Raw genomic sequence first — 27,580 nt, forward strand, 5'->3', positions numbered from 1 at the left:
TGCAGCTGAGGTAATTTTAAAAACAATTTTAGAGCATTCTGCTCTGAAGAAGGGCCACTGGAGTCAAAACATTAATTCTACGTTCTCCCCACAGATGCTGCCAGACCTGTTGAGCTTTTCCAGCAATTTCTGTTTTTGTTTCTGATTCACAGCATCCGCAGTTCTTTGGATTTTTGGCTCAGGTTATTTCAGGTTGTGCCAAATGAAGGTAAATCCCTTTACCTTCATAATAAAGTAAATGTCTTGAGAAAGCAGAGTTATGTGTTGGAGGAGTTAGTATGGAGATATGTTTAAGGGTGTGAATTTAAACTGAACTGAAAAATTTCATCCAAAACAGGCTGAATAGATGACCTCATTATGAATAAAAACCAAGATTACTGTGAATGCTGTAAATTAGAAATAGGATGGGGGTTGCTGGAGGGGCTCGGTGGGTCTGGCAGCATCAGTGGGGAGAGGTCAGGGTTGACACTTCAGGTCTGATGACGTATCATCAGAACTGAGAGTTGCCAATGTTGGCTCTGGTTTCTCTTCGCAATGCTACAAGGCCTGCTGTCCTTTTCCAGCAACTTTTATTTTTGTACCTCATTATGAATGTTTGGCTGATCTCCAAGAATGGATAATGAACTTGGATCTCAGCAAGCAATGTTTGTACAGGGGCAGAAGTTACTGAAAACTTTGGCAGTACTATTGCTTTATATGAACATGCTATTTGTTTGAAGAATTTTTTTCACTGTTTTACATAACATGAAGAGGTCTGATATGGGTGAAAGCTTCTGATATTAATAATTTGAATGCCTATGACTAACAGATTTCTGAGAAGGTTAAAGAATGGTAATGTCTTTTTTGTTTTGGCTCCCCACCAAGTCAAGGGCTATGTCATGCCAGGACTCTTATGAAATACTGTAAACCATCTCTACCCAATAGAATGGAACGGTTTCTATCAAAATTCCAGGGAGGTTTCAACTTCCCAACCCTTCAGAAGAGCTATGTGCATTCTGACACCCAACCCAAAGATTGTTGGGGAAATGTGGGCAGGAATCCCGGAATTGTACTCACCTGCTGTTTTTAAAGGACTCCCGACTTGACAAAACCTGGGCCCATGTTTTCAAGATATTAGCTGTAGCCTTTGGCTCATCAGTCCAGTAGTACTATCACTCCTCTGCTTTGTCACATTCCAAGAATACTATCTTACATCTTGCCCTTGCCAGAGATCTGCCAATATGAGCCATAGATGGTGAAGAAATAGAATAATTGAAATCTCAGGGATTTGGGGGCTGTTTTGGTCCATTATGCCTGCACTGGAGTGACTCCTTGACTGAAAATATATCTTCTGATCTCGGTCAGACTCCCCTTTTTCTGGTATTTCTCCATATTCTTCCTTTTTCAGCTCCCAACTAAATGATACATTCTTTTTGGACTCGAGTTCTTTGTGGTGAAACATTGCATGTTTCAACCACCGTTGTGTGAGAGTCTATCCAACCTGTGTTTTCCTGTCATTATCCTTGGTTACTGCCTTGCCATTATTGATGAACCAAGCACTATGTCCAATCAGCATTGCCATCTCTATGGCTCAAATGTTAGCACTGCTGCCTCACAGTGCCAAGGACCTGGGTTCAATTCCATCCTCTGTATGGAGTTTACACATTTTCCCTGTGTCTGTGTGGGTTAACTCTGGGTGCTCCCATAGTCCAAAGTTTGCAGGTTAGGTGGATTGGCTGTGTCAAATTGCCCATAGTATCCAGGGGTATGTAGGCTAGATGGAGTAGTTGTGGGAAATAAGTGTCATGGGATGGGTCTGGGTGAGCTGGTCCTCAGACGGTCAGTGTGGTCTCAATGGGCCGAATGGCCTGCTTCCACACTGTAGGGATCTTATGACTGGCATGCAATGGTGGAGTGGCGGGTTAGGTAAATATCTTGTTTTTTTGACCTGTGTGAACTTGGCATCAAAGTCAGCTCATATCAAAAAAGAAAAGTCATTCATCTCTTTTAGATGTAAAACTTTCACACAAAATGTAAATGAGCTGCTGCTTTCCTGGAAACAGTATAAAACCTCTGAAATTCAGTGTTACTAAATTGTCAGGATTATGCTAGGTCTACGTGCATATTTAATTTGCTACTAAATACATTTGCATTAAATTCCTGCCTGTCCGTTTTTAACTGTGGACATATGAAAAAGTGTCATGATTTATTTCAAACAGCAGATAGAATAAAACACCATGGCAACACAGGAGCTTGACTTGATTGCTGAGTGTCAACAAATGCAGGCGCTAGATCTCAAATGTCAAAAAAGGTTGCAATCCCAGCACAGGCATCTCTCCCCTTGATAGAAATTAGCAAAAACCTTGAACATATAGAAATTTAAAAAGGGGCCAAGTTTGGGACATAATTCACACAGGAGAGAAGCTTACTGTTGAACAGGGGTTGTCAGCCCCTTTTCATCGTTGTAACCACAAGAGTTCACACACCGAGGTAACAAGGTGTGAAGCTGGATGAACACAGCAGGCCAAGCAGCATCTTAGGAGCAGGAAAGCTGATGTTTCGGGCCTAGACCCTTCATCAGAAAATGAGTTCACACTCCAATCTGTTTGAAGTTTCTTTGACACTTTTAGGTATTTCATTCCATCAGCCCCAGGCAGGATTTCTGACAGCCACCAAATTGACACCTGCAGTTAGTTCATCTTTGTAGCAGCCCTCTTTGAAAAAGCACATTTTGGAATTAAGGGTTTAGAATGTCTCTCAAATGTTGGGGTTTAAACCAGTTATGAAAATATTTCTGATAGAATTTTAAATTGCCAAATCATGCTTTTTAATACCATTTCCAAAATGTTCACAATTTTGGTAACTGACTATTCATTATATTTGTTCAGAATGCAATTATTTGGACAACAATGCAAAATGCATCTGCTTTGATGAAGACATGCAGAACAATACAAAGTACAGTGTACCATCTTCAGAAATGCCCTGCGACACTAATTGTAGCCATCTGTATATGGATGGAATGAAATTCTGTCCAGAAAATGTGAAAATTCTAACGATGGAAGGTAATTCATTCTGTTCTTTGCACCGCGAAGAATAATTTTTGAAATTAAAAAAAAATGCTTTTAAATCTAGTTGCAACAGTGAAATTCAGCAAGTCTCAGATTTGGTTTGGTCTTCTCAATAAACATTAAACGATGTACTAGCTTATCATTTGCATACACTTGAAAATAATTTAGCGGTGGAAAAAATTAAGACGTCAAATAACTGGACAAAGGTATCTCTGATGTACTGTTGTAAACATCTTTACAGATAGAAAATATGGTAATTTGTGTCTAAAATTCCTCAATTCTGAAGTGCAACCGAACTGAAAGTCCAGGTTACAGAATTGTAACATCTACTTAGCATACTTTAAAAACTGCTTTTTTAAAAAAAATCTTTGATGGGATGTAGGTATCACTGGCTAGACCAGCATTTATTTCCCATCCTTAATTGCCCAGAGGGCAGCTAACAGACAACCACATTGCTGTAGGTCTGGAGTCACATGTAGACCAAACCAGGTAAGGTTAGCGTTCTCCTTCCCTAAAGGACATTAGTAAACCAGATGGGTTTTTCTGAAAGTTGGCCATCATTAGACTCTTAATTCCAGATTTTTATTGAATTCAAATTCTCCCATCTGCCATGGTAGGATTCAGACCCAGGACCCCAGAACATTACCTGGGTCTTTGGATTAACAGTCAGCAATAATACTACTAAACCATTGCCTCCCCTGAAATTGATTATTTTATTTGTTTAAAATGCAAACACTTAGGGCAGTAGATCAATGTGCAGTTAATCTCTCAACCAAAAAACAATGCTTCTTACAATGAGATAGTAGGAACTGCAGATGCTGGAGTCTGAGATTACAAGGTGTAGAGCTGGATGAACACAGCAGGTCAGGCAGCTTCAGAGGAGCAGGAAGGCTGACGTTTCGGGTCTGGACCCCTCTTCAGAAATGGAGCAAAGGAAGGGGAGTCTGAAATAAATAGAGAGGGGGGGAGGTGATGTTGGAAGGTGGGTAGAGGAGCAGATAGGTGGAAAGAAGACTGATAGGTCAAGAAGATGGGGATGAAGTCAGTAAAGGTGAGTGTAGGTAGGGAGTTGGGAGGGAAGTTGGTCAGTGAGGAGGGAGGGGCGGGTAGGTGGGAGAAAAGATGGACAGATCAAGAAGGCGGGGAAGAGCTGGTCTTGGGATGTGATTGGGGGAGGGGAGATTTTGAAGCTCGTAAAGTCCACATTGAGACCATTGGGCTGGAGGGTTCCCAAGTGAAGTATGAGGTGCTGTTCCTCCAGCTTTTTGGGTGACATCGTTTTGGCACTGGAGGAGGCCCAAGATGGACATGTCGTCCAAGGAGTGGGAGGGGGAGCTGAAGTGGTTTGCGACTGGAAGGGGCTGTTGTTTGTCACGAACCGAGCAAAGGGGCTCCACAAAGCTGTCTCCAATCCTCTGCTTGGTGTCCCCGATGTACAGGATACCTACTTAAAATGTTGCACTAAAGCACACTGGCATGTAAATCATATGGTCAATGCTGTTTGTGCCAGTGCTCTTGGAGCTGACCTCCCAGCTTCCACTGGCATTTGCTTACCCATATTTTTCTGCTGCCCACACCCTAGTTCATATCATCACCTGGCACCCCATGCTTGCTGATTACATTAGTTTCCTGCCTGTCAACACCTCCATTTTAAAATGTCCATCCTTGTCTTCAAACCCTTACATTGTCTCACACCCCACTTCCTGTCTTATTTGAGATCCTGACACTGCTCCAAATCTTGTCTCTTGTGCATTTCCCAATTTCAATCGCTGCTGTGGCTTCAGTTGGGCTTTAAGCTCTTCAAGTCCCTGATTAAACCTTTCTTTCTTCTTCTAATCTTTTGCTTAAAACCTATTGTTTGACTAAGCACTTGTATTCCAAACCTAATAACTTCTTATTTGGATTTCTGTCAAACTTGGGCTGATCATGCTCCAGCACTTTGGGGCATTTAAAGCAGTTCTATAAATGCATATTGTTGCCATTGTTCTTGGAATGGGTCTTAAAACCCATGTTAGAGTTAAAGCTTTTATTGTGTAGGCCATTGCAGAAAACTCTGCAAGCAAGTACCCCTCCTCACTAGCTGGCATTGTTGTGAGCCACTTGTGTTTGCTGCCATCCTGTCTGCATTGTGGTTTGCCAGCTTTATGGAACTCAGGCCTGATTTTTATGGGCCAGTACATTCTTGGTGTGAAGCTATCTCAGTGTACCCTTCTCCATAGATTGTCTCTGTCTCTCCTAAATGCCTATCTGATCACCAGTAGGTTCCCAATCTGAATACCTCACTTCATTGTCACCAACCTAGTAGATCACTGATATTCCCAATCTGAATGCCTCACTTCATAGTCACCAACCTAGTAGATCACTGATATTCCCAATCTGAATGCCTCACTTCATAGTCACCAACCTAGTAGATCACTGATATCCAGTTCCTAATAAAACCTCTTACAACTGCATGATTCCTGTCTGCTGATAAATTACTTTGAGGTGCGCATCAAGCCAATCTTTTATTAATTGATCTAATTGTTCATACATTAATTTAGGGGAGGCAATGGTCGAGTGGTTTTGTCACTAATGCCAGGAATATTCTGTGGAGCTGCGTTCGAATCCCACCATGGCAGATGGTGGAATTTGAATTGAATTTTTTTAAAAAAAATCTGTGATTAAGAGCCTCATGAAACCGTTGCAAATTGTCAGGAAAAACCCATCAAGCTCACTAATGTCTTTAAGGGAAGGAAGCTGCCATCCTTGCCTGGTCAGGCCTACATGTGACTCCAGACCCACAACAATATGATTGACTGTTACCTGCCTTCTGGGACTGGTAATAAATGCTGGCCTAGCCAGTGACACCCTCATCTCGTAAATGAATTAAATAAAAACCCAGAGGTGGGAGATGGCGAAGGTGTCAGAAAGACTGAGACAAGAAGTCCATTCAGAGCAGCAGGAAACTACATTATTTATGGAAGGTCATTTTTACTCCTCCTAGCCTGACAAAAACAATTTGCAACTTTCAAATGCTGGGCTGCTCCAGATCTGTCAAGCATGCAGCTGATCGGTGAGTCATAACACACTGAAAAGCTAAAAGAGCCGTGCTATTTATTCCCAACACTGCTTCACCCATCAAACTGCTCGGCAGGTTCAAAACAGCATTGACTGACCACTGTTAAGGCCTCCAATACTTTGCTGCTTCTTCGATGGTGATTATACCCAGGGATAACTGGTCACTCAAACTTTGCCGTTTCTAACATTAAACTAGAAGCTCAAAAACAGTTTTGATGCTGTTTATTCATTTGCTTGAGCTTTGAGCTCAGTTTTAACCTGAATTTTTCTTTGTTCTTTAATAATTGGAGGAGTGTTCTGCTGACCAAGCAGCATCTATTGCCCAGAGGGCAGTTAACAGTCAACCACATTGCTATGGGTCTGGGGCCACATGCAGGCCAGATCAGGTAAGGATGGCAGCTTCCTTCCCTAAAGAACGTTAGTGAATCGGATGAGCTTTTCCCCCAACAATTCGCAACAGATTTATGGTCATCATTAGATTCTTAATTCCAGATATTTTATTGGATTCAAATTCCACTATCTGCCTTGGTGGGATTTGAACCAATGTCCTCAGAATGCTATCTGGGTCTGTGGATTAATAGTCCAATGATAATACCTCTAGGCCCCTGCCTTTAATTTATGTTAAACTTCTCAGTTTCAGTGATCAATGGCAATTATAAGTAGCAAAGAATAAACATTGATCAACAACATGTTTGCACATACAGTGCAGACTGTTTCACAACATGTCAATATACAAAACACGTCATCCAAGCCATTAATTATAGTATTTGGTCAGAGAGCAGATGTTTTTGGCGACAAAGAATTTCTAAATATATCATGAACAACAAGATGAGTATTTTCTACACACTATATTGATTTGTATTTTATCAAGGCTTTGGCATTGTGAACAACCTCAGAACAATGAGCTGTTTGGCTGATATTTAAACTAATCGCGGCAACTCCCATGTTGGTTTTATTTGAGGCTGCATTATTCAGACTAGAGTGAAGTTTGTGGCAATGAGGACGGTATGTTATGTGCTTCCATGCAAATATTTCTGAGAGAGAATGCAAAACATATTTAAAACTTTTTTCCTGATGGATAAACCACCTGAATATTCTGGCTACATGACCAGGTTAGAGACTGGAAACTCTGAGGTGACTAAGCTTCCTGCTGGTCCAAAAAGCCTGTGAGCCATCTTTAAGGGGCAATATTGTTGAATATGCTTCAATCACCTGGATGAGTGTGGCTCCAAGGAAACTCAAATTACCCAAAACAAAGCAACCCACTTTGACGGGCACCACGTCCATCGATCTAAACATTCAGCTCCTTCATCGCCAATCCACAGTGGTTCAAAGCTGGTGGAAAAAACCCTAGTAATTTCACGTCTATCATCCACCAGCCAACATTTTATATTGGCAAAGATGGAATTAAGCCCTTATATGTCCAATTAATGTGTTGTTAAAGACCTCAATATCCTAAAGGTAGGTAGACCAGTAGACATGTTAGTCATCTCTTAGAGGAGGTTGTTTGGAAGACACAGGGCTAATCGGCTTGGGGTGGGAGGAAGGGATGGGTGAGAGGAAGAACAGGTTAGGGAGGCAGAGACAGGTTGGACAGGTTTTGGGATGCAGTGGGTGTTGGGGAAGAGCTGGGCTGGTTGTGTGGTGCAGTGGGGGGAGGGGACGAACTGGGCTGGTTTTGGGATGGGGTGGGGGAAGGGGAGATTTTGAAGCTGCACATTAAGCAGAGGTTCACCTGCACATCTGCCAAGGTGGTATACTGCATCCACTGTACCCGGTGTGGCTTCCTCTACATTGGGGAAACAAAGCGGAGGCTTGGGAACCGCTTTGCAGAACACCTCCGCTCGGTTCACAATAAACAACTGCACCTCCCAGTTGCAAACCATTTCCACTCCCCCTCCCATTCTTTAGATGACATGTCCATCATGGGCCTCCTGCAGTGCCACAATGATGCCAACCGAAGGTTGCAGGAACAGCAACTCATATTCTGCTTGGGAGCCCTGCAGCCCAATGGTATCAATGTGGACTTCACCAGTTTCAAAATCTCCCCTTCCCCCACCCCATCCAAAAACCAGCCCAGTTTGCTCCCTCCCCCCACTGCACCACACAACCAGCCCAGCTCTTCCCCTCCACCCACTGCATCCCAAAACCTGTCCAACCTGTCTCTGCCTCCCTAACGTGTTCTTCCTCTCACCCATCCCTTCCTCCCACCCCAAGCCGCACCTTCATCTCCTACCTACTAACCTCATCCCACCTCCTTGACCTGTCCGTCTTCCCTGGACTGACCTATCCCCTCCCTATCTCCCTACCTATACGCTCCTCTCCACCTATCTTCTTTTCTCTCCATCTTCGGTCCGCCTCCCCCTCTCTCCCTATTTATTCCAGAACCCTCACCCCAACCCCCTCTCTGATGAAGGGTCTAGGTCCGAAACGTCAGCTTTTGTGCTCCTGAGATGCTGCTGGGCCTGCTGTGTTCATCCAGCCTCACATTTTATTGTCATGTGCGTTGTATAAGGCATTCGGCCCAATAAGCCCATTCCACTATTCAACATGATCATGACTGGTCCTCTAGCTCAACACCATCCCCTGTTCTCTTCCTATACCCTTTGACACCTTTAGGTCTAAACACACAGTCATAGAGTCATATAGATGTAAAGCACAGAAACAGACCCTTCAGTCCAACTTGTCCATGCTGACCAGATATGCTACATCAATCTCGCCCCATTTGCCAGCTATTGACCTATATCCCTCTAAACCCTCCTTGTTCATATACTCTTACAGATGCCTTTTAAATATTGTAATTGTACTAGCCTCCACTTCCTCTGTCAGCTCATTCCATATACACACCACCCTTTGCGTGAAAAAGTTGCCCAGTAGGGATCCTTTTTACACTTATCCCCTCTCACCTTAAATCTATGTATGCCATCTAGTTTTGGGCTCCCCTACCCCGGGGAAAAGACATTGACTATTCACCCTGTCCATGCCCCTCAGGATTTTATAAACCTTCATAATGTCACCTCTCCACCGCTCCAAGGAAAAAAATCCTCAGCCTATTCAGCCTCTCCCTATAACTCAAACCGTCCAACCCTGGCAACATATTTGTAAATCTTTTCTGAACGCTTTCAAGTTTCACAACAACTTTCCTACAGCAGATAGACCAGAACTGAATGCAGTATTCCAAAAGTGGCCGAACCAATGTCCTTTGGAGTTACAACATAATCTCCCAACTTCTATACTGAATGCAGTGACATCTATCTGTTTCTTTCATAAGTATGTTCAGGTACACAGTCACCTCAGTCTTCTGTGGCAGAGTGTTTCACAGGCTCACCACCCCCTGAGTGAAGAAGTTTCTGCCTAACTCATCAGCTTCTTGCATATTCTGAGAGCACGGCTCCTTGTTCTGGATTCCTCCCTGCTCTGCCAATCCTTTCCCACTGCCCCAGTCAGAAGAAACCTCATCCCTGCAACCACTCTATCCAACACTGTCAAAATTTCATATATTTCAATGAAATCCCTTACATTCTAAACTCCAGTGAATACAGGCCCCCTGGACCCAATCCCTCCTTATCCGGAAAACATATTTCCTGGCCGCCGTCCATTGAATATTCACGACACACTCTCTACGGAAGGTATAGTCCTTCTAAAGAAAGGAGATCAAAACTGTACTCAATACTCCAGAGTGGTCTCATCAACGCCATGTACAGCAGCAGTAAGATTTTTCCGCTCCTGTACACAAACCAACTTCAAATAAAGGCCACTGCATTATTTGCTTGAATGGCATAGATAAGGTGAATAGCAAAGGCCTTTTCCCTAGGGCAGCAGAGTTGAAAACTAGAGGCATATTTATAAGGTGAGAGGAAAATAATTTAAAAGGGACCATTTTCACTCAGGGGGTGGTTCGTGTGTTGAATAAACTGCCTGAGGAAGTGATAGATGCAGGTAAAGTTACAATATTTAGAAGACGTTTGGATAGGTACATGAATAGGAAAGGTTTAGAAGGATATGGGCTAAATGCAGGCAAGTGGGACGAGCTTAGTTTATAGGCATGGGCAAATTGGACCAAAGGGCTTGTTTTCATGCTGCATGGCTCTATGGTTCTAAATACTTGCTACACCTATGTGCTTGTTTTCAACGATTAGTACACAAGGACATTTAGGTCCTTTTGCACATTAACCTTTCCCAACCTATTGCCATTTAATTAATACTCTGTCACTCTGATTTTCCTACTCAAGTGGACAACTTCACTTATGCACATTATACTACATCTGCCATGCACTTGCCCACTCCCTTGTCTTATCTAAATCACCCACAGACCCCTGAAATTTTTCAAATGCTTAATGAAAATATTTAGAAAAAAAAGATGAATATGAAAAGAATAATTGGAGTGCATTTTCAGAGAATTCCACTCATGCCATGCGCCAAGTGGCATCCTGCAGTGCTAGCAAATTCCGTGGGAGTGAATTTCTGTTAGAGTTTTCCTGCTTAAGCACTGACCATAGGAACCTGGGAATAGTAATATAGGAATAGGAGTAGATCATTCAGAAATTCGAACCTAACTCACCAGTTAATTAGATGGTAGTTGCTTCATGTTTCAACTGCTATTACCTGCCTTAGTTTCATAACTGAATATTCTGACTGAACATAATGCTATCATAAATCTCCCCATTGTTGGACCTAAGTCAAATGAACTGCAACTGTTAAAAAAGTAATTTTCCACTGCTCTCTCAAGTATGTTAATGATGAGTAACATGTGCAACTGTGTCAGCAATGCTCAAATCCCATGAAAATAATAAAACAATGTGTCAGTATTGAAAATTTCAAAACCACAGGGTTTTTGATGAAGGAATTTTAGATTTCCACTACTTTGTATGAAGAATTGCTTCAGATCATCACTCCCAAATGGCTTATTTCTGATTTTAAGGTTATGACCCCTTGTTCAAAAATCTTCGCCACCTCAAAAACCCCGACAATTTTTTTTATTATTTGTGCTATTAAATCCTTTAGTGACGTTAGAGACACCATTTGGATCATGCCTTAATTCTCAATACTAAAGGCAATAGACTTCTGAAATTAAGAGTCTAATGATGACCATAAATCCATTGCCGATTGTTGGAAAAACCCATCTGGTTCACTAATGCCCTTTAGGGAAGGAAATTGCCATCCTTACAAGATCTGGCCTACATGTGACTCCAGACCCACAGCAATGTGGCTGACTCAACATTGCCCGCTGGGTAATTAGGGATGGACAATAAGTGCTGGCCTATCCAGCCATGTCCTTGTCCCACAAATGAATTTCTTTTAAAATAAAACTATGGCAAAAGGTAAAACGAAACCTCTTCTTTAAAAAAATGTACATGAAAATCATGGCTGATGAGCTGAACTGTGCTGGAGATTCACTCCACACTCCATTCCAAAGACTCCTCTCTCCTCCCCTTGCCCTTATGATTGCCTCCTTCAATTTACAGAAACTTAACTGAAGCGTTTTAAGAGAATTTCAATTACTTAGCCTTCTTCTAACCTTGGGTACTCTGATGGGAAAGCCTCAAGCAAACTCTGTACATACATACTTCACCACATTTCCATTTTATAGGTATGTAAATTCATGAGTGTGGACATTACAGGCAATACCAGCAGCTTTCGCCCATCCCTAGCTGCCAGGGTGGTGTAGGTGGTAGTAAGTGGCTTGCTAGGCCATTTCTGAGAGCAGTTAATAATCAAGCATACTGCTGCAACATCGGAGATCACTCATAGGCCAGATCAAGTAGGAACAGTGGATTTCTATCCCTAAAGGATATTTATGAACCCTATGGATTTTGACAACAGTCAATTGCTTGCAATGACCACCTTTACCAATACTCAATTTTTTTCCAGATTGTTCTAATGGATTGAACATCCTAGTTGTTATGGAGGGATAAATAGCTCAAGCATAGAATTATGAACCAAATAAAATAATAATTCTGTTTTACTCAAATGGTGGAATGGGGCCAAGGATTTGAGGCATGCAAATTCTGCCTGAATTCTGTTTGGCAACAAAAACAGTCATTTAAAAAATCTGATATTTGTCCTGTTGTTCCTTTGCAGTTAAGGCAACAGGTTCATTTAAACTCAGTGAAACTTCTGATGCTGAAGACCATAAGACAAATCTGACCACAATCGTATGTATTTCACAATATAATTTAGCTCTGGGAAATAAATATAACCAATTCCTATGCATATTGCTGACAAGTTATTGTGTACTGCCTAAATAGTTCATTCAGAAATTATAGTTTTACACGACTAATCTTGACAATTCTACCATTTTAATAGATACCTCAAATTTCTGATGGAGTCAATGGGTTAGAGTTAGTTGGTGCATAAAGAAAACAAAACTGATAAAATGAAAGATTATACAAGCTGAATTATTTGATAGCTCCACAGCCAGGCTGAATCCTGACAATCAGTAATGTCGTAAATATGCATAATGTCCAGTGTTAGAATGTTAATAGTGGAAGATTTCTTCTCCTTACAGTTGTTATTTCAAATATTTAAGTTGACTAATTTTGATAACTGTTACAATCTTTGTGATACCGATCTTTAGTTTAAAAGTTCATCCAAAATTCATAACTTCACGCGGCCCAGATGATTGAAGTCTTCCTTAAATGTAGTAATGATCAGTCATGGGAATAGTTTTACATTCCGAGTGAACAGCTTCAAAATGAGACTATATATCAAAACTTTGCTTTGCTTGGTTTTTATGAAAATGAAAGGCCCCAAGTTTTCAATACAACTTTTGTTGCATACATTTCCATTTCCTTGACATGACCTCAGCCTGAAACTAGACCTGCTCTTAGTGGGGTTTCTCAATGGCTGACAGCATTGCTCTGCCACATTTTATTTCCATTATTTTTTTCTTTTTCAAGAACAGGAACCCCCTTCCACCTTCTCACATCCTTCCTCGACACTGCCCCCCTAAACAGCCTAAAGTCCTCTCTACCTTAATCGAAGGCCCAGGTACTTCTCCTTATCTGCTTGATCCATCACAACCCCAACACTCCTACCTCCTACACCTCTCTCAACCACGCCGAAAGACCTTGGACATTCCTGTGTTCCAACACCCTGACTCCAGGAACACCTTGTCACCCAGCAGCGACCACACTCCCAGTGGCATCACTTTGACTGCATAGTTATGAGCTAAATGTGTTGGTGCATTGATGTGTGGCAAGACATGTGACCAAGTGAAAGCTAGAGGTCCTGCCTCCAGCCAATCAATGGTCACCGGATCAGTTTAATGGACTCAAGGCAGCCCTGACCAGTGGGGATGTATTCCTTTCAATGGTATAAGGCCTATCACTTTTCTACCCCCTTCAGTTGTGAAGAAGTCATATTTGACTCAAGATATTAATTCTGAGCTGGATATTACATGCCCACCAATAGGCAGTTTTCTATGCAAGGCTGTAATGTAATATAAGAGGTGCGGTAAACCCACCTCTTTCCCAATCACCCACATTAAACTACATCCAAAAATTGGCGGCCCACTCACCTTATGTAATTAAATAATTAATGGTCGATCGAGCTTATTTAAAGCTCAATATGGTTGGCAAGGGCAATGAGATGAGTGAGATTCACAACTTTTTATAAAGTACAAACAATGGTGGGACCAAGGTCTGGGGCAGCTGTTATTGGTGGTTGCCTCGTTCTCAATGAGCAAAGCTTGCAAAAAGTTCGGAGCGTTGCTACTTTCCTATTTGTCCATTCTTTAAAACACACACTCTCCCCAATCTGTTAAATCCCTTTTGTTGATGATACAAGGGAATAGAAAGATTTGAATTGCATTCCTGAAGGTAACTTTCATGTATTTTCACTGTTTGCAGCTTGCCAGCTCTTACAGCAACTTGGTTGGCTTCCGCTGTGTCAAAATACTTCAGATTCGGTAATTGTTTTAATAATTGGATTAAGATTAATGGGCACAAAACATGCATTCAAATGTGAGATAACGCAGTGTGGAGCTAGAGGAACACCACAGGCCAGGCAATATTAGAGGAGCAGGACATTTCCGGTCAGGACCCTTCTTCAGGGAAGGGAACTCCGAAATAAATAGAGAGAGGAGGGCTAGGGCTGCGGAAGGTGTGTGGGATGATGATAGATGAGTGCAGGTTGGCAGTGGTGGGAATTGGTCAGTGGGATAGGTTGGAAAGAAGATAGACAGATTGTGTCAGGTCAATGCGGCAGGGATGAAAGAGACGGTTGGTCATGAGATGTGGCCAGGGGTGGGGAGATTTTAAAACTGGTGAAACCCATGTTTAGGCCATTAGGCTGTAGGTTTCCGAGGCACAATATGAGATGCTGCTCCTCCAGTTTGCAGGAGGTGTCATTGCGGTGGTGGAGGACACCCAGGATGGACATGTCACCAAGGGAGTGGGAGGGGAGATGGCTGGTGACCTGAAGGTGTTGCCATTTGTCACAAACAGTGTGCAGATGCTCTACAAAATAGTTTTCTAGTCTCCCCTTGGTCACACCAATGTACAGAAGGCCACATCAGGAGCAGCGGATACAGCTGATGGATGTACATCTCATACGAAAAATTTGTTTTGTGTCTTAAATGGAGGTGAAGGGTGAGGTGTAGGGGCAGGTGTAGCACTTCCTGCGGTTGCAGGGAAAGTTGTCGGGTGTGGTAGGCTTAGTGGTAAGTGTGGAGCAAACGAGGGAGTCATGGAGAGAGCGGTCCCTATGACAGGCAGATAGGGGTGGGGAGGGAAATATCTCTTTGGTTGTGGGGTCGGATTGCAAGTGGCAGAAGTGGCAGAGAATAATACATTGAATACGGAGGTTAGTGGGGTAATATGTGAGGACAAGGGGGATTCTGTCTTTATTTTTGTTGGGGGGAGGGAATGTGAGAGCAGAGGCACAGGAAACGCAAGAGATGCGTTTGAGGGCATTTTTGATCACTGGAGGGAGGATGTTACAGTCCTTGAAATAAGAGGACATCAGGGGTATTTGGAAGTAGAAAGCCCCATCTTGGGAGCAGATGGAATGGAGGCAGAGGAATTGGGAGTATGGGATCACATTCTTGCAGGAAGGTGGGTGAGAGGAGGTGTAGTCCAGGTAGCTGTGGGAGTCAGTGAGCTTGATTTAGATGTGGTTTTAAGGTGCTTACCAGAAATGGAGACAGAGAGGTCCAGGAAGGAGAGGGAGGTATCAGAAATGGTCCAGGTGAAAGGTGTTAGTAAAGTTGATGAACTGCTCAAGCTCCTTATGGGAGCATAAGGCAGCACCGATACAGCCATCGATGTAGTGGAGGAAGAGGTGGGGGATAGGGCCAGTGTAGCTTTGGAGTAAAGAGTGTTCCACGTCTCCTAAGAAGAGACAGGCATAGCTTGGGGACAGGTGGGTACCCATGGCCACCCCCTTAGTCTGTAGGAAGTGGGACAATAGTGATTTTTTTTTGACAGTCGTTGCTGGATTTTATTTAGCTTTTATCTCTTTGACAATTGTTTCCTCAGATAAAACACATTTAGAGCTAATTTAGTTGCTTACAGCCTGCTTATTATTGGAAAATATTTGTATGTTTTGTATTAATTTTGCATTCCTAGTTCTGAGGCGTTTCTTCATCTGAGCGCCACTAATGGAAAGTTCACATTTATTTCAATGGGTTTGGAATATAAGAGTAGGGAAGTTTAACAGCAACTGTACAAGGTGCTGGGGAGAACACAGATGGAGTTTTGTGAGCAGTGTAGTTCCCCCTATTTAAGGGAAAATATTTCATTAGAGGCAGTTCAGAGAGGCTCACTACAATGACACCTTGTATGGAGTGATTATCTTATGTGAAGAGGTTAAATCGATTGGGACTCTATTCATTGGAATTTAGAAGGATTAGGACATTGAACATAGAACGTAGCACAGTACAGGCCATTTGGCCCACGATGTTGTGCCAAACTTTTACCCTAAACCTAAGTCCATCTAACCTCCACTCCACCTTATACTATCATCCATATGCCTATCTAATAGCTGCTTAAATGTCCCTAATGAGGCCAACTCCACTACCTTCTCTGGCAATGCATTCCACGCCCCCACGACTCTCTAAGTAAAGAACCTACCTCTGACGTATCCCTTATATCTACCTCCACTCATTTTAAAACTATGCCCCCCTCGCAATAGCTCCCTCCACACTTTGATTCTTAGGGGACTGTTGAGAGGATGTTTCCCCTTATGGAAGAGTCTAGGATCAGAGGGAATAGCCCAGAATTAAAGGGTACCGATTTAAGACTGAAATGAGGAGGAATTTCTTCTCTCAGAGAGTTGTGAGTCTTTGGAAGTCTGTGTGTGCAGAGTCCGTGTGTATAGTTGCAGCTGAGATAGGTAGATTCTTGATCAATCAGGGAATCAAAGGTTGCAGGGCGAAGGCGGGCAAGATGTGAAGAATGTCGGATCAGCCACAATCCTTTTGAATAGCAGAACAGGAATGAGAGGCCAAACAGTTCCCTTCACTTATTTCTCCAGGCCTTCTGGTGTTATGGGCTGTTTTGTAGTATTCACCGCCACGAAATCCATATTTGCTAATAGGTATGAATGGAATAATTAAGTACAAATATGCGTGAAAATAAAAACATGAAAACAAGATACAGACAGACATCTGGTAAAACAAAATTCAAATGGTAGGACAGTACTCATGACCTGAAGTTATTGAACTCAATCAAAATCAATTGTACAATTATATCCTGAGTGCTAACCACTCAACCACCTGAATAGTGGATGGAGGGAGTGATTGGGATTGGATGGGGCTGTGGAAACAGCAAAGCCATTTATTAATTCTACCTCTAAAATTAAAACCTAGCATCAAAACAGGTGGCAACAATATTCTTCTGAATTGTGTTGTGAGGAATGTTAAGTCCTGGGGGAATATTGGAGACAGGTTCTGGATCTAACCCTGAGGGTTGGTGTGGGAGGTTCAATGGCGGATGCCCTGAGCCAGTAGATAAACTGCCTTAGAGTCTTATCTGAGCAAAATGATCTCAATAGATGTATACTGATATAATGTTCACCTGGGGTGTCTGGGCACCACAGCTTGTTAGTGTTAAAGCAGCTCTTCCCAATTTCGAAGGAATTTAAATGACTTTCATTGTTCTTTATTCTAATATATGTGCATTAAAAATACTTCTTAAAATTTTATATTGACTAGAAATAGAAACACAGTTGACTATGAACTTACAGTCAATGGACGGACAAAGTCAAAAAACTTATGGAGTCACACCCAAGATGTAGCTTATCTGACCAATCAGAGTTTCAAAGTGGATTTAAAATCCTTTCAAGTGAAGTCAACAGGTAAGAACTTGAAGTTACAAAAACAAAGTTGCTGGAAAAGCTCTGCAGGTCTGGCAGCATCTGTGAAGGAGAAAACAGAGTTAACATTTCGAGTCCGGTGACCCTTCCTCAGAACTGAGGAAGTTCTGAGGATTGGTCACTGGACCCGAAATGTTAACTCTGTGTTTTCATGCTGTACATCTCTATGACTCGACAATTCTATGGATCTGGATTACAAGTCCAACAGTCTAACAATTATCCTATAGTTCCTACTAAATGCCTCCCCAGTTACAATTGTGATGCTGAGTAATAATGAGTTGTTAAAAGTGTTTTTTAAGGTGAGCTTCCAACATGTTAATTGTATAACAACTGAAATTTTCTTTTAGGACTGGTGACGATTGAAATATCTCCTAAAATCGTTCATTATAAGAAACCCCTAACTATAAATTGTACAATTGATGATAATGTAGAATCCGTGAACTGGTTCATTTTAGGACCTGGAGATGAGGAAGAAGCAAATATTTCTGCACGTCATTATAGTTTTGAGAACAATTCTGCATCTAATTCCATTCTTAAAATAAATGCAACTTCAATATGGAAAGGTAAGGCCATTTATGCAAGTTTACTGCGTAGAACAAGTTATCAATTTCATCATTTATAAATAACTGATGCTTCCAAATTCCAATAGCATACATTTATGCCATTATTCCACATGCTATAGCCTTTGGCAGTTGGGCTTGAATACTATTTCACTTTTGGATTTTTCCAACTATTTTCGCTCAATTCTTTTGAATCTTAGCATAAAAGGCCTGGATGGACCATTCTGTTAGAATTTAGGTTTGGCAGCAGACATGAAAGGAAGTGTCATTTCCAGTTGGGTGGTATTTACCTTCTGCAATTGCAAGGCTCTCAGCTCACCACATATGTATGCACATCCAGCATGGCAAAGATGTGGCGGAAACAGGCCTGAAACTCCACCTCTCACCACTGCGTTCCAGGTTTGAATGTTCTGCCACCTTATTTAAGGGACACTGAGCCAGCCATTCACTCAATATAAGCCAAAAGCTTTTGCTTAGCCTGTGTTGGTCCCTGCCAACGCCACCAAGCTTCACATTCTTCCCAAACCTGAAGCTGTCACAGTCACTGCAGGAAATGGATCATGTGTTTTAGCAATGATTTGCAGTGGCCTCTCCTCCAGGTTATCTGGGAATGTAGGGAAGACCTATTTCCCAGAGATAGCAACAGCAAAGGCCTACAAGATATAGATGGAGGTAGCAGTGCAGGTCAGCACGAAACATGGCTCCAGGCTGAGAGAATGTGCTGAGCTGCATAATGGAAAATGGCACTGTCTAGTCGTTACTACGTGACACTCATAGGGGCTTTAAGCTGAGTAACAGTGTGAATGCAGAGAGATTTCAGGTGGGAGGACAGTGTGCAGGCCTCAGCAGCAGATGGACTACGTGGATTGAATGAGTGAGAACCATTTCATGCTGTCAATGTTCTACCAGTTGCAGGGCAACTTGGTTATAAATCAATTAATGGAGAGAGTTCAGGAGTTGGTATAGATGTTCCTGCTCCTAAACCTTTCATGTGCCCAATCAGAAACCACATCTGTCCTTTTGTATCTCTGAAGGAAAGGAATGCTCACAATTGGAGGCGATGGCCACAAATTGGTGAAGGGGCATTATGATGCCAGCTGCTCACACCTTAACTCCTTTCAAAGCAAACCGGCAGGGAAGGACTGGCATCTGTATGGAGAGAGTTTTAAGAAGAAGCAAGTGAGAATTCATTTAGTCTGCCGATGTCAGATGAGATAGTATTTAGAGAAGGGAGTGTGTATGGGCATTGAGTGATTCCTTCTCATCTCCACTCCTGCTACCAGCAGACAAGCCAAGCAGGTTATGAGACAATGTCTCTCCAACTTTACCTCCAGGTCCTTCTCAGTCAATAATGCCAGCTCTGCCACCATTGCCACTTCTGAAGATAAACTCTCAGAGGATGCAGAAGCATCTCCCCTCACCTGAGATAAGGCGACTCTCAAGTTAAACCATCACTCGTCATCTCTGTCTAATGAAAGAGCAGCCCCTATTATTCATTCCATCATTTTATTGAACATGCTTTTCTGTTTCATGTTGCATTATGTAGGTAAATACTACTGTCGTTTTTATTTCGCACGTGGATCACTTGTCCATGAAGCTAGTGGAGATTCAAACATTTACCTTCTTCCTGAGGAGATCACAACAATTCCAACACAATACTCAGTTTCAGGAAATGAGAGCATCCCTGCCAAATGTTGCATCAAGGATGATGGAGAAAATTATGCTGTCACGTTGGAACCAAAAGGCAGCTCAGGTGCACCTACATAATTTTAGGTTTTATGCATGTTTCCCTGAAGAATTACATAAATATTAAGAACTTCTGAAATATACTGATTCCTCATCTTAACTTAAAATGTTAAACGCCTTCTATTTTGTGATTATGAAATATTACATCTAAACTGTGAAAATTTTCAGTAAGCCAAGGTTTATAACCTCTCATTCCAAATCACTGCTATGTAAGACAAATACATACATTCGAAATGGGAAGTGAATGATTGCTTCTGTGAATTTTATCATAAAAGTGAAATTTGCCTTTATTTATCCCATCTACTTTATATGAATAAATGCATTTATTCCAAAATCTTCAAGGCCATGTTAAAGTTACATCAAGACCTAGTTATGTTTGCAATTTCAAAGTGGCTTTTTCGTGATTAAATTACTAATCTATCTCAAACATGGCCAATCCTGGACACATATTCAGAAGTTAAGAGATCTCGGGAGTAGGCGTGTCAGGGATTGCATCCAGAATCAAGTTTACTTTACATCAGATTTTACAATACCTTCCAAGATATTAACAGGAAAAGACAAGGTAGATACATTTTTCCACTGCATGGCAACTCCAGAACTAGGCGACATAGCCTGAGAATTAGAAGAGATCTTAAGAAGCACTCCTATATACAAAGGGTTGTAGATATTTGTAACAGTGGATGCTGGACAGGTGTTAATTTTAAATTGGAGGCATAATATGGGCTAAAGGCTGGTATATATTTTTAGGCCACAGATCAGCCATGATCGCATTGAATGGTGGAATAGGCTTGATGGGCTGAATGGCCTACTCCTGTTACTATTTTCCTATGTTCCAATGCCATGAAATTTCAAAGGGACTCTGCCCATCCAGGCATAATGTTCCTATCCGATCTGATGGTAATACTGAGCCAGCTAGATCTACAAGTGAAACCCAGCTTGAAAAGTCATAAATTTTATTTTTGCGACAGTGGTTCTTCAATGAACATGATCGCGTAAGGTTGCCAAGGTTCTTTCAAGAAAATAACATGACATTATCAAAAAAAAGAAAAGAAATTCAAAAGATATACTAGGTAGTTTTGAAAGATCTTAACATAAACAGCAAAAACATTAGTTCTGCAATTTTTATTATTTACAAGCTAATGAGATGTGGTGGTTGCTGACTAGGCCAGCATTTATTGTCCATCTTTAATAGTCCAAAGGACCAATAGCAAGGACAAGATCCAAAGGACAATTAAGAGTCAGCCACATTGCTATAGGTCTGAAGTCACTTACAAGATCAGCAATTTCCTTCCCTAAAGGACATTAGTGAACCAGATTTTATTCCTCCCTAATAATGGTTTCATGGTCATCATTAGACTCTTAACGCATATCTTCATTGAATTCAAATTCCACCATCTGCCATTGTAAGATTCAAATCAGAATCCAGATTAATTGCCGAGCGATAACATCACAAGATCATCGCCTCCTCTTGCCCCAATTAGACAATTGTCTAAACAGCCTTCTGTCTTGTTTCTGTGAATCATGTGTATCTCTGTGGCCAAGAAGGAACGTGCAAACTCTTTCTTCTCAATGAGGCAGCTGCAGATGATGGAAGGTCTTTGCTTTGAGTTGTAGCTTGTAAGTTTAACATGGCCATCCAAAAGTCTTGCTAAATTGCCTTACACTGTGAGCATTCTAAGACTGAGAATGACAGCTGGCACTGACAGGGAATTGGAATGTTCAATCAACATCAATTGAGTGGTGGTGTATCACTAGTGTGAATATTAATTATATTTTCTTACTTTTTAGGTATTTCAGCAGTAGCTCAATTCATATCAACTTTGTCACTGAAGCACAAGGTTAGGGCTTCAATTGCCCCTCCCAGAATTTTAGCTGCAAACATTTGAATTATTAATTGGGAGCACTTTTGAGCGGGTGCTGCACTTCTGAGATCATTTTTTTCCAGATTCTGTTTGAGATCTATAACTGTATGCCTTCTAAGGTTGATTATGAAAGTTCCCATGCTATTATTTCAAAGAAGGAAAAGGTGAATTATCCCTGGTTCTGGGACCATATTTATCCCTCAATCAATATCACAGAAAAGGAGACTCTCTGATCATTATCCAAATTACTGCTTCTGAGATCTCACTCTCTGATCATTATCCAAATTACTGCTTCTGAGATCTCACTCTCTGATCATTATCCAAATTACTGCTTCTGAGATCTCACTGTGTGATAATTATTGTTAGCATTCCAACCTTCGACTGTGACTATGCTTCAAAGATATAATATTGACTGTGACTGTTTTCAGATAGCCTTATATCATGAAATACTCCATTTTAAATGAGGATTTTTTAAAATTTTAGATGGAGATTCAGGTGAATTGGAATCAACTGTCAATGGCACAAAGTGTTGGAAATACGTAATAAATTTCAATTTTGCAAACACTACTGTGTACAGTTGTACATTCACAAATATGGTAAAGCAAAGCACATCTGGAATGATAACTATTTCTGTCCTAAAAGGTAAGTAAAGCATTTGTCTCCAAATTCAATAAAATATTTCTTAAATAATGAAGAGCAAAGAAATCACTCTTGTTCATTTCTTTTCCGGACTATCAGTTACCATCAGAGAAGGTTTGCTTTAAGGCTTCAGTCTCTCCTGCTATATTAATAATTTAATAATTTATAATAATAATTTATTTCACATTCATATTTTGGTCTGCTTCTCTCTTGGAAGTTGGCCACTTTGAAATCCAAATCAGCAAAGATGCTCAGTGCTTCACAAAAGGAGAAATAATAGTAAACACTGTTAATACTGGTGATTGAGTTCCACATTCATTTGGCTGGTCCTTTCAAAGTATACAAAACCAGTCAGACCAGAACTGAAAACAGAAACTGCAGGCAAAACTCAGCAGGTCTGGCAGCCTCTGTGGAGACAAAGCAGAGATAACATTTTGGGTACAGTGACTCTTCTTCAGAAAACCAGTCATACCAGTATGTGGGATAATAAAATGTGAGGCTGGATGAACACAGCAGGCCCAGCAGCATCCCAGGAGCACAAAAGCTGATGTTTTGGGCCTAGACCCTTCGTCAGAGAGGGGGATGGGGTGAGGGTTCTGGAATAAATAGGGAGAGAGGGGGAGGCGGACCGAAGATGGAGAGAAAAGAAGATAGGTGGAGAGGACCGTATAGGTAGGGAGGTAGGGAGGGGATAGGTCAGCCCAGGGAAGATGGACAGGTCAAGGAGGTGGGATGAGGTTAGTAGGTAGGAGATGGAGGTGCGGCTTGGGGTGGGAGGAAGGGATGGGTGAGAGGAAGAACAGGTTAGGGAGGCAGAGACAGGTTGGACTGGTTTTGGGATGCAGTGGGTGTTGGGGAAGAGCTGGGCTGCGACTGGGAGGTGCAGTTGTTTATTGCGAACCAAGCGGAGGTGTTCTGCAAAGCGGTCCCCAAGCCTCCGCTTGGTTCCCCAATGTAGAGGAAGCCACACCAGGTACAGTGGATGCAGTATACCACATTGGCAGATGTGCAGGTGAACCTCTGCTTAATATGGGAAGTCATCTTGGGGCCTGGGATAGAGGTGAGGGAGGAGGTGTGGGGGCAAGTGTAGCATTTCCTGCGGTGGCAGGGAAAGGTGCTGGGTGTGGTGGGGTTGGAGGTCAGTGTGGAGCGAACAAGGGAGTCACGGAGAGCGTGGTCTCTCCGGAAAGCAGACAAGGGTGGGGATGGAAAAATGTCTTGGGTGGTGGGCACGGTGGCTCAGTGGTTAGCACGACTGCCTCACAACACCAGGGACCTGGGTTCAATTCCAGCTTCAGGCGACTGTGTGGAGTTTGCACATTCTCCCAGGGTCTGTGTGCGTTTCCTCTGGGTGCTCTGATTTCCTCCCACAGACCAAAGATGTGCAGGCTAGATGGATTGGCCATGTTTAATTCCCCATAGTGCCCAGGGATGTTGAGGTTAATTGGGTTAGACATGGGAATGGGTCTGGGTGGAATGCTCTTCAGAGGGTTGGTATGGACTTATTGGGCCAAATAGCCTGTTTCCACACCCTAGGGATTCTATGGTTCTGACCAGGTAGCTCAGAGCCAGTCCCTAGAATAGGGAGACTCTTTGAATCTCCTATTCATTGTTTCTTATGTGCAGAGTAAATGGGCTATGACCGGTCAGAGATAAAGTGTGGAGCTGGATGAACACAGCAGGCCAAGCAGCACAAAAGCTGACATTTCTGGCCTAGACCCTTCATCAGAGAGGGGGATGGGGATGGGGAGACGGTTCTGAAATAAATAGGGAGAGAGGGGGAGGGGGACCGAAGACGGATAGAGGAGAAGATAGGTGGAGAGGAGAGTATAGGTGGGGAGGTGAAATTCCTTCCTTATGTTCAATGACAGGTATATTAGAATATTCATAGTGCATGACCAACACATAGCTGCTCAAATGTATGATAACATATGGTGAGCGGATGTAGAATTGGCCATTCTGATCAAAGAGATGCCAAAAGGATCACCAGGGGCAAAGCCCAATTACAGAATAACATAGATGCAATAAAATTTATTTATAAAGAGGTAAAGAAAATGATTTCAATGTGTTTTGGAGAAAAGAAAAGAAATTGAGCTATAGGGAGAGGCTGAACAGGCCGGGGCTAGTTTCCCTGCAGCGTCGGAGGCTGACGGTGACTTTACAGAGGATTAGAACATAGAACATAGAACAGTTCAGCACGGTACGGGCCCTTTGGCACACAATGCTGTGCTGACCTATTATCCTACTAAGACCAAACTACCCTGCATAGCCTACATTATACTATCATTCATGTGCCTATCCAAGAGTTGCTTAAATGTCCCTAATGTATCTGACTCCACTCCCACTGCCAGCAGTGCATTCCACATGTCTACCAGTCTCTGTGTAAAGAACCTACCTCTGACGTCTCCCCTATACCTTCCTCCAATCACCTTAAAATTATCCCCCGTCGTCATAGCCATTTCAGCCCTGGGGAAAAAAAGTCTCTGGCTAGCCATTCTATTTATGCCTCTCATCATCTTGTGCACCTCTATCAAGTCACCTCTCATCCTTCTTCGCTCCAATGAAAAAAGCGCTAGCTCCCTCAACCTTTCCACATAAGACCTGCCCTCCAGTCCAGGCAGTATCCTGGTAAATCTTCTCTGCACCCTCTCTAAAGATTCCATATCCTTCCGATAATGAGGCGACCGGAACTGAATACAATATTCCAAGTGTGGTCTAACAAATGTTTTATAGAGCTGCAGCATAACCTCACGGCTTTTAAACTCAATTCCCCTGCCAATGAAAGCCAACACATTACATACCTTCTGTACAACCCTATCAACTTTGATAGCAACTTTGAGGGATCTATGGATGTGGCCCCCAATACCCCTCTGTTCCTCCACACTGCCAAGAATCCTGCCATTAACCCAGTATTCTGCATTCAAATGTGACTTTCCAAAATGAATCACTTCACACTTTTCTGGGTTGAATTCCATCTGCCACTTCTTTGCCCAGCTCTGCATCCTGTCGACGTCCTGTTGCAACCTACAACAGCCCTCCATGCTGTCCACAACTCCGCCAACCTTCGTGTCATCAGCAAACTTACTTCGACTTCCTCATCCAAGTCATTTATAAAGATCACTAAGAGCAGAGGTCCCAGAACAGATCCCTGCAGATTTACAAAATCGAGGGAAATAGATAGGATGAAAAGCCAAGGTCTTTTCCCCAGGGTAGCAGAGTCCAAAATTAGAGGGAATAGAATTACGGTGAGAGGGGTTAGAATTAAGAGGAATGTAAGGAGCAACTTTTTCTCACGGGCGTGGTGCATGTGCGGAATGAGCCACCAGAGGAAGTGGTGGAGGCAGCTACAATTACAATATTTAAAAGGCATCTGGATGGATGCATGAGCAGGAAGGGTTTAGAGGGAGATTGGCCAAATGCTGGCAAATGGGCCTAGACTAATTTAGGATATTTGATCGACATGGACAAATTGGTCCAAATGGTCTGTTTCCATGCTGTACAGCTCTATGAATCTATGACACTATGATTGCCCATTATGGTCTGTTTTCTATTTTAAATTTCCGTTCAGAGAATGAAGCATCATGCAAGGGTGAACAGATTGCAGGTTATAAGTGGCAAACTACCGCAGCTGGCCAGTATGCAGAAAGCAATGACACCTGTGAAGAAGGAAAAGTTGGAAAAATAATAAGATTTTGCAATGAGGGAGGCAAATGGAGCAAAGTGTTTGTCAACTGTACAAGCAAAACGCTCATCAAATTATTGTTCTGGGCCCAGGTAATCTTCTTTGTTACTAGGGGCTTTGATGTAATTTACTTGCTTATGTATGAGGAAAATAGTTGACTCAGCTCTTGGCTTTATTTGAAAGTCAGTCTTGTTCCTGAGACCAAATTCCATATGTCTTGGACAGGAATGTTTACATTTATTTCAGTGTATTTCAACTGAAATAAACCAAAAGATGTAGTAATTTCAAGTTAGGTCCAATACAACTTGAGTTTCTGTGATGTTTTTGCTCTGTTTAAGAAACAATGCACATAAAGCTAGAAATGGGAATTGTCTGTCCGCCATCACATTTGTTTGTCACTGAAAATCCAACTGTATCCAACTGAATTAATTAGGACAATGTGCAAAATTGCAGCTAGTTGTGAACCTTTAAGGAGGCCCCAACAAGAAAGTCATTCTTTTAGACGTATTTCAAAAGACTTTAGATTTCATTTTACATACTAGGAAATTGGCATCTGTACACCAGTGTAACTAACAATTGATTCTTTGTAGTTTTCAGCTATTTAAAATACTTGTAAATGGCAGTGTGTGAAAACATTTTTCTCACATCATCTTTGCTTCATTTCCACATCACCCCCTCCCCCCAGTTATCTTTCATGCTGAGGGTTTTCCTTAGAGTTTCTCCGTCTAGTGGTTAGCACTGTTGCTTCACAGCGCCAGGGACCCGGGTTTGATTCCATCCTCTGGCGACTGTCTGTGTGGAGTTTGCACATTCTCCCTGTGTCTGCGTGGGTTTCCTCTGGGTGCTCCGGTTTCCTCCCACAGTCCAAAGATGTGCGGGCTATGTGGATTGGTTATACTAAATTGCCCATAGTGTTCGGGAATGAGTATATTAGGTGGGTTTGTCGGGGGATGGGTCTGCGTGGGATGTTCTGAGGGTTGGTGTGGTCTTGTTGTGCCGAAAGGGCCTGTTTCCACACTGTAGGGATCCTATGATTCTATGATGGTTCAAACTTAGAGTGAGAGGTCAACCATTTAAGACAGAGATGAGGAGTAAAATATGTGGAATTCCTTAACACACAGGGCTCTATGTAAGTATATTCAAGATTGACATTGACAGATTTTTAATTGAGTGTTATGGGCATAAGGCAGGAAAGTGGAATTGAGAGTTTCTTGATCAGACATGATTGCAATGAGCAGACTCAATGGGCCAAATGGCCTATTTCTGCTGTCATCTCTTGTGGCCTTGTGTTGGGTGGAGCCTGTCTACTGGGCTTGAAGGACCTGTAGCTTACCTGAAGCATTGGAAACAGCTTCAAGAAAGTTGATCTTTTTCATCCTCACTCCCTACCTGCTGTATTGGCAAACTGGGGTCTAACTGGAGAATCACAGTTGGCCTTCTAAACCTACCAATAATAAGATTTTTAAAGAGTGTCATTGCCAGCTCACCTCGCAGCCCACCTCAGGAATGAATTTAGAAGGCTGGTGTACTAGCCAGACTGGTAAGGTTTGGATTCTATTTGCCTCCACTCCTGGAGTTACAGACTCGAAGACAGAAGCCGGTGTGTGTGACACCACAGGATAATAAGTGATATCCTAATACATGTTACTAAAGCTTGGTTTTCACAAAAAT

At 42.3% G+C, this 27,580-nt stretch overlaps 1 protein-coding gene across 2 annotated transcripts in view; it reads left to right on the top strand.

Annotated features, from left to right (window-relative positions):
• adgrf3a (adhesion G protein-coupled receptor F3a) overlaps window positions 1-27,580 on the top strand; it is a 65,556-nt gene that overhangs the window by 17,067 nt on the left and 20,909 nt on the right. For both annotated transcript variants that reach the window (XM_059645630.1, XM_048531415.1), the window contains exons 5-12: window positions 2,868-3,041; window positions 12,186-12,259; window positions 13,955-14,013; window positions 17,260-17,402; window positions 17,768-17,983; window positions 19,527-19,733; window positions 22,072-22,230; window positions 25,796-26,001. In XM_059645630.1, coding sequence (XP_059501613.1) covers window positions 2,868-3,041; window positions 12,186-12,259; window positions 13,955-14,013; window positions 17,260-17,402; window positions 17,768-17,983; window positions 19,527-19,733; window positions 22,072-22,230; window positions 25,796-26,001 — 1,238 coding nt within the window. The remainder of the gene's footprint in view (window positions 1-2,867; window positions 3,042-12,185; window positions 12,260-13,954; window positions 14,014-17,259; window positions 17,403-17,767; window positions 17,984-19,526; window positions 19,734-22,071; window positions 22,231-25,795; window positions 26,002-27,580) is intronic.

This window comes from Stegostoma tigrinum, chromosome 4 (assembly GCF_030684315.1).
Source record: "Stegostoma tigrinum isolate sSteTig4 chromosome 4, sSteTig4.hap1, whole genome shotgun sequence".
NCBI classification, from domain to species: domain Eukaryota; kingdom Metazoa; phylum Chordata; class Chondrichthyes; order Orectolobiformes; family Stegostomatidae; genus Stegostoma; species Stegostoma tigrinum.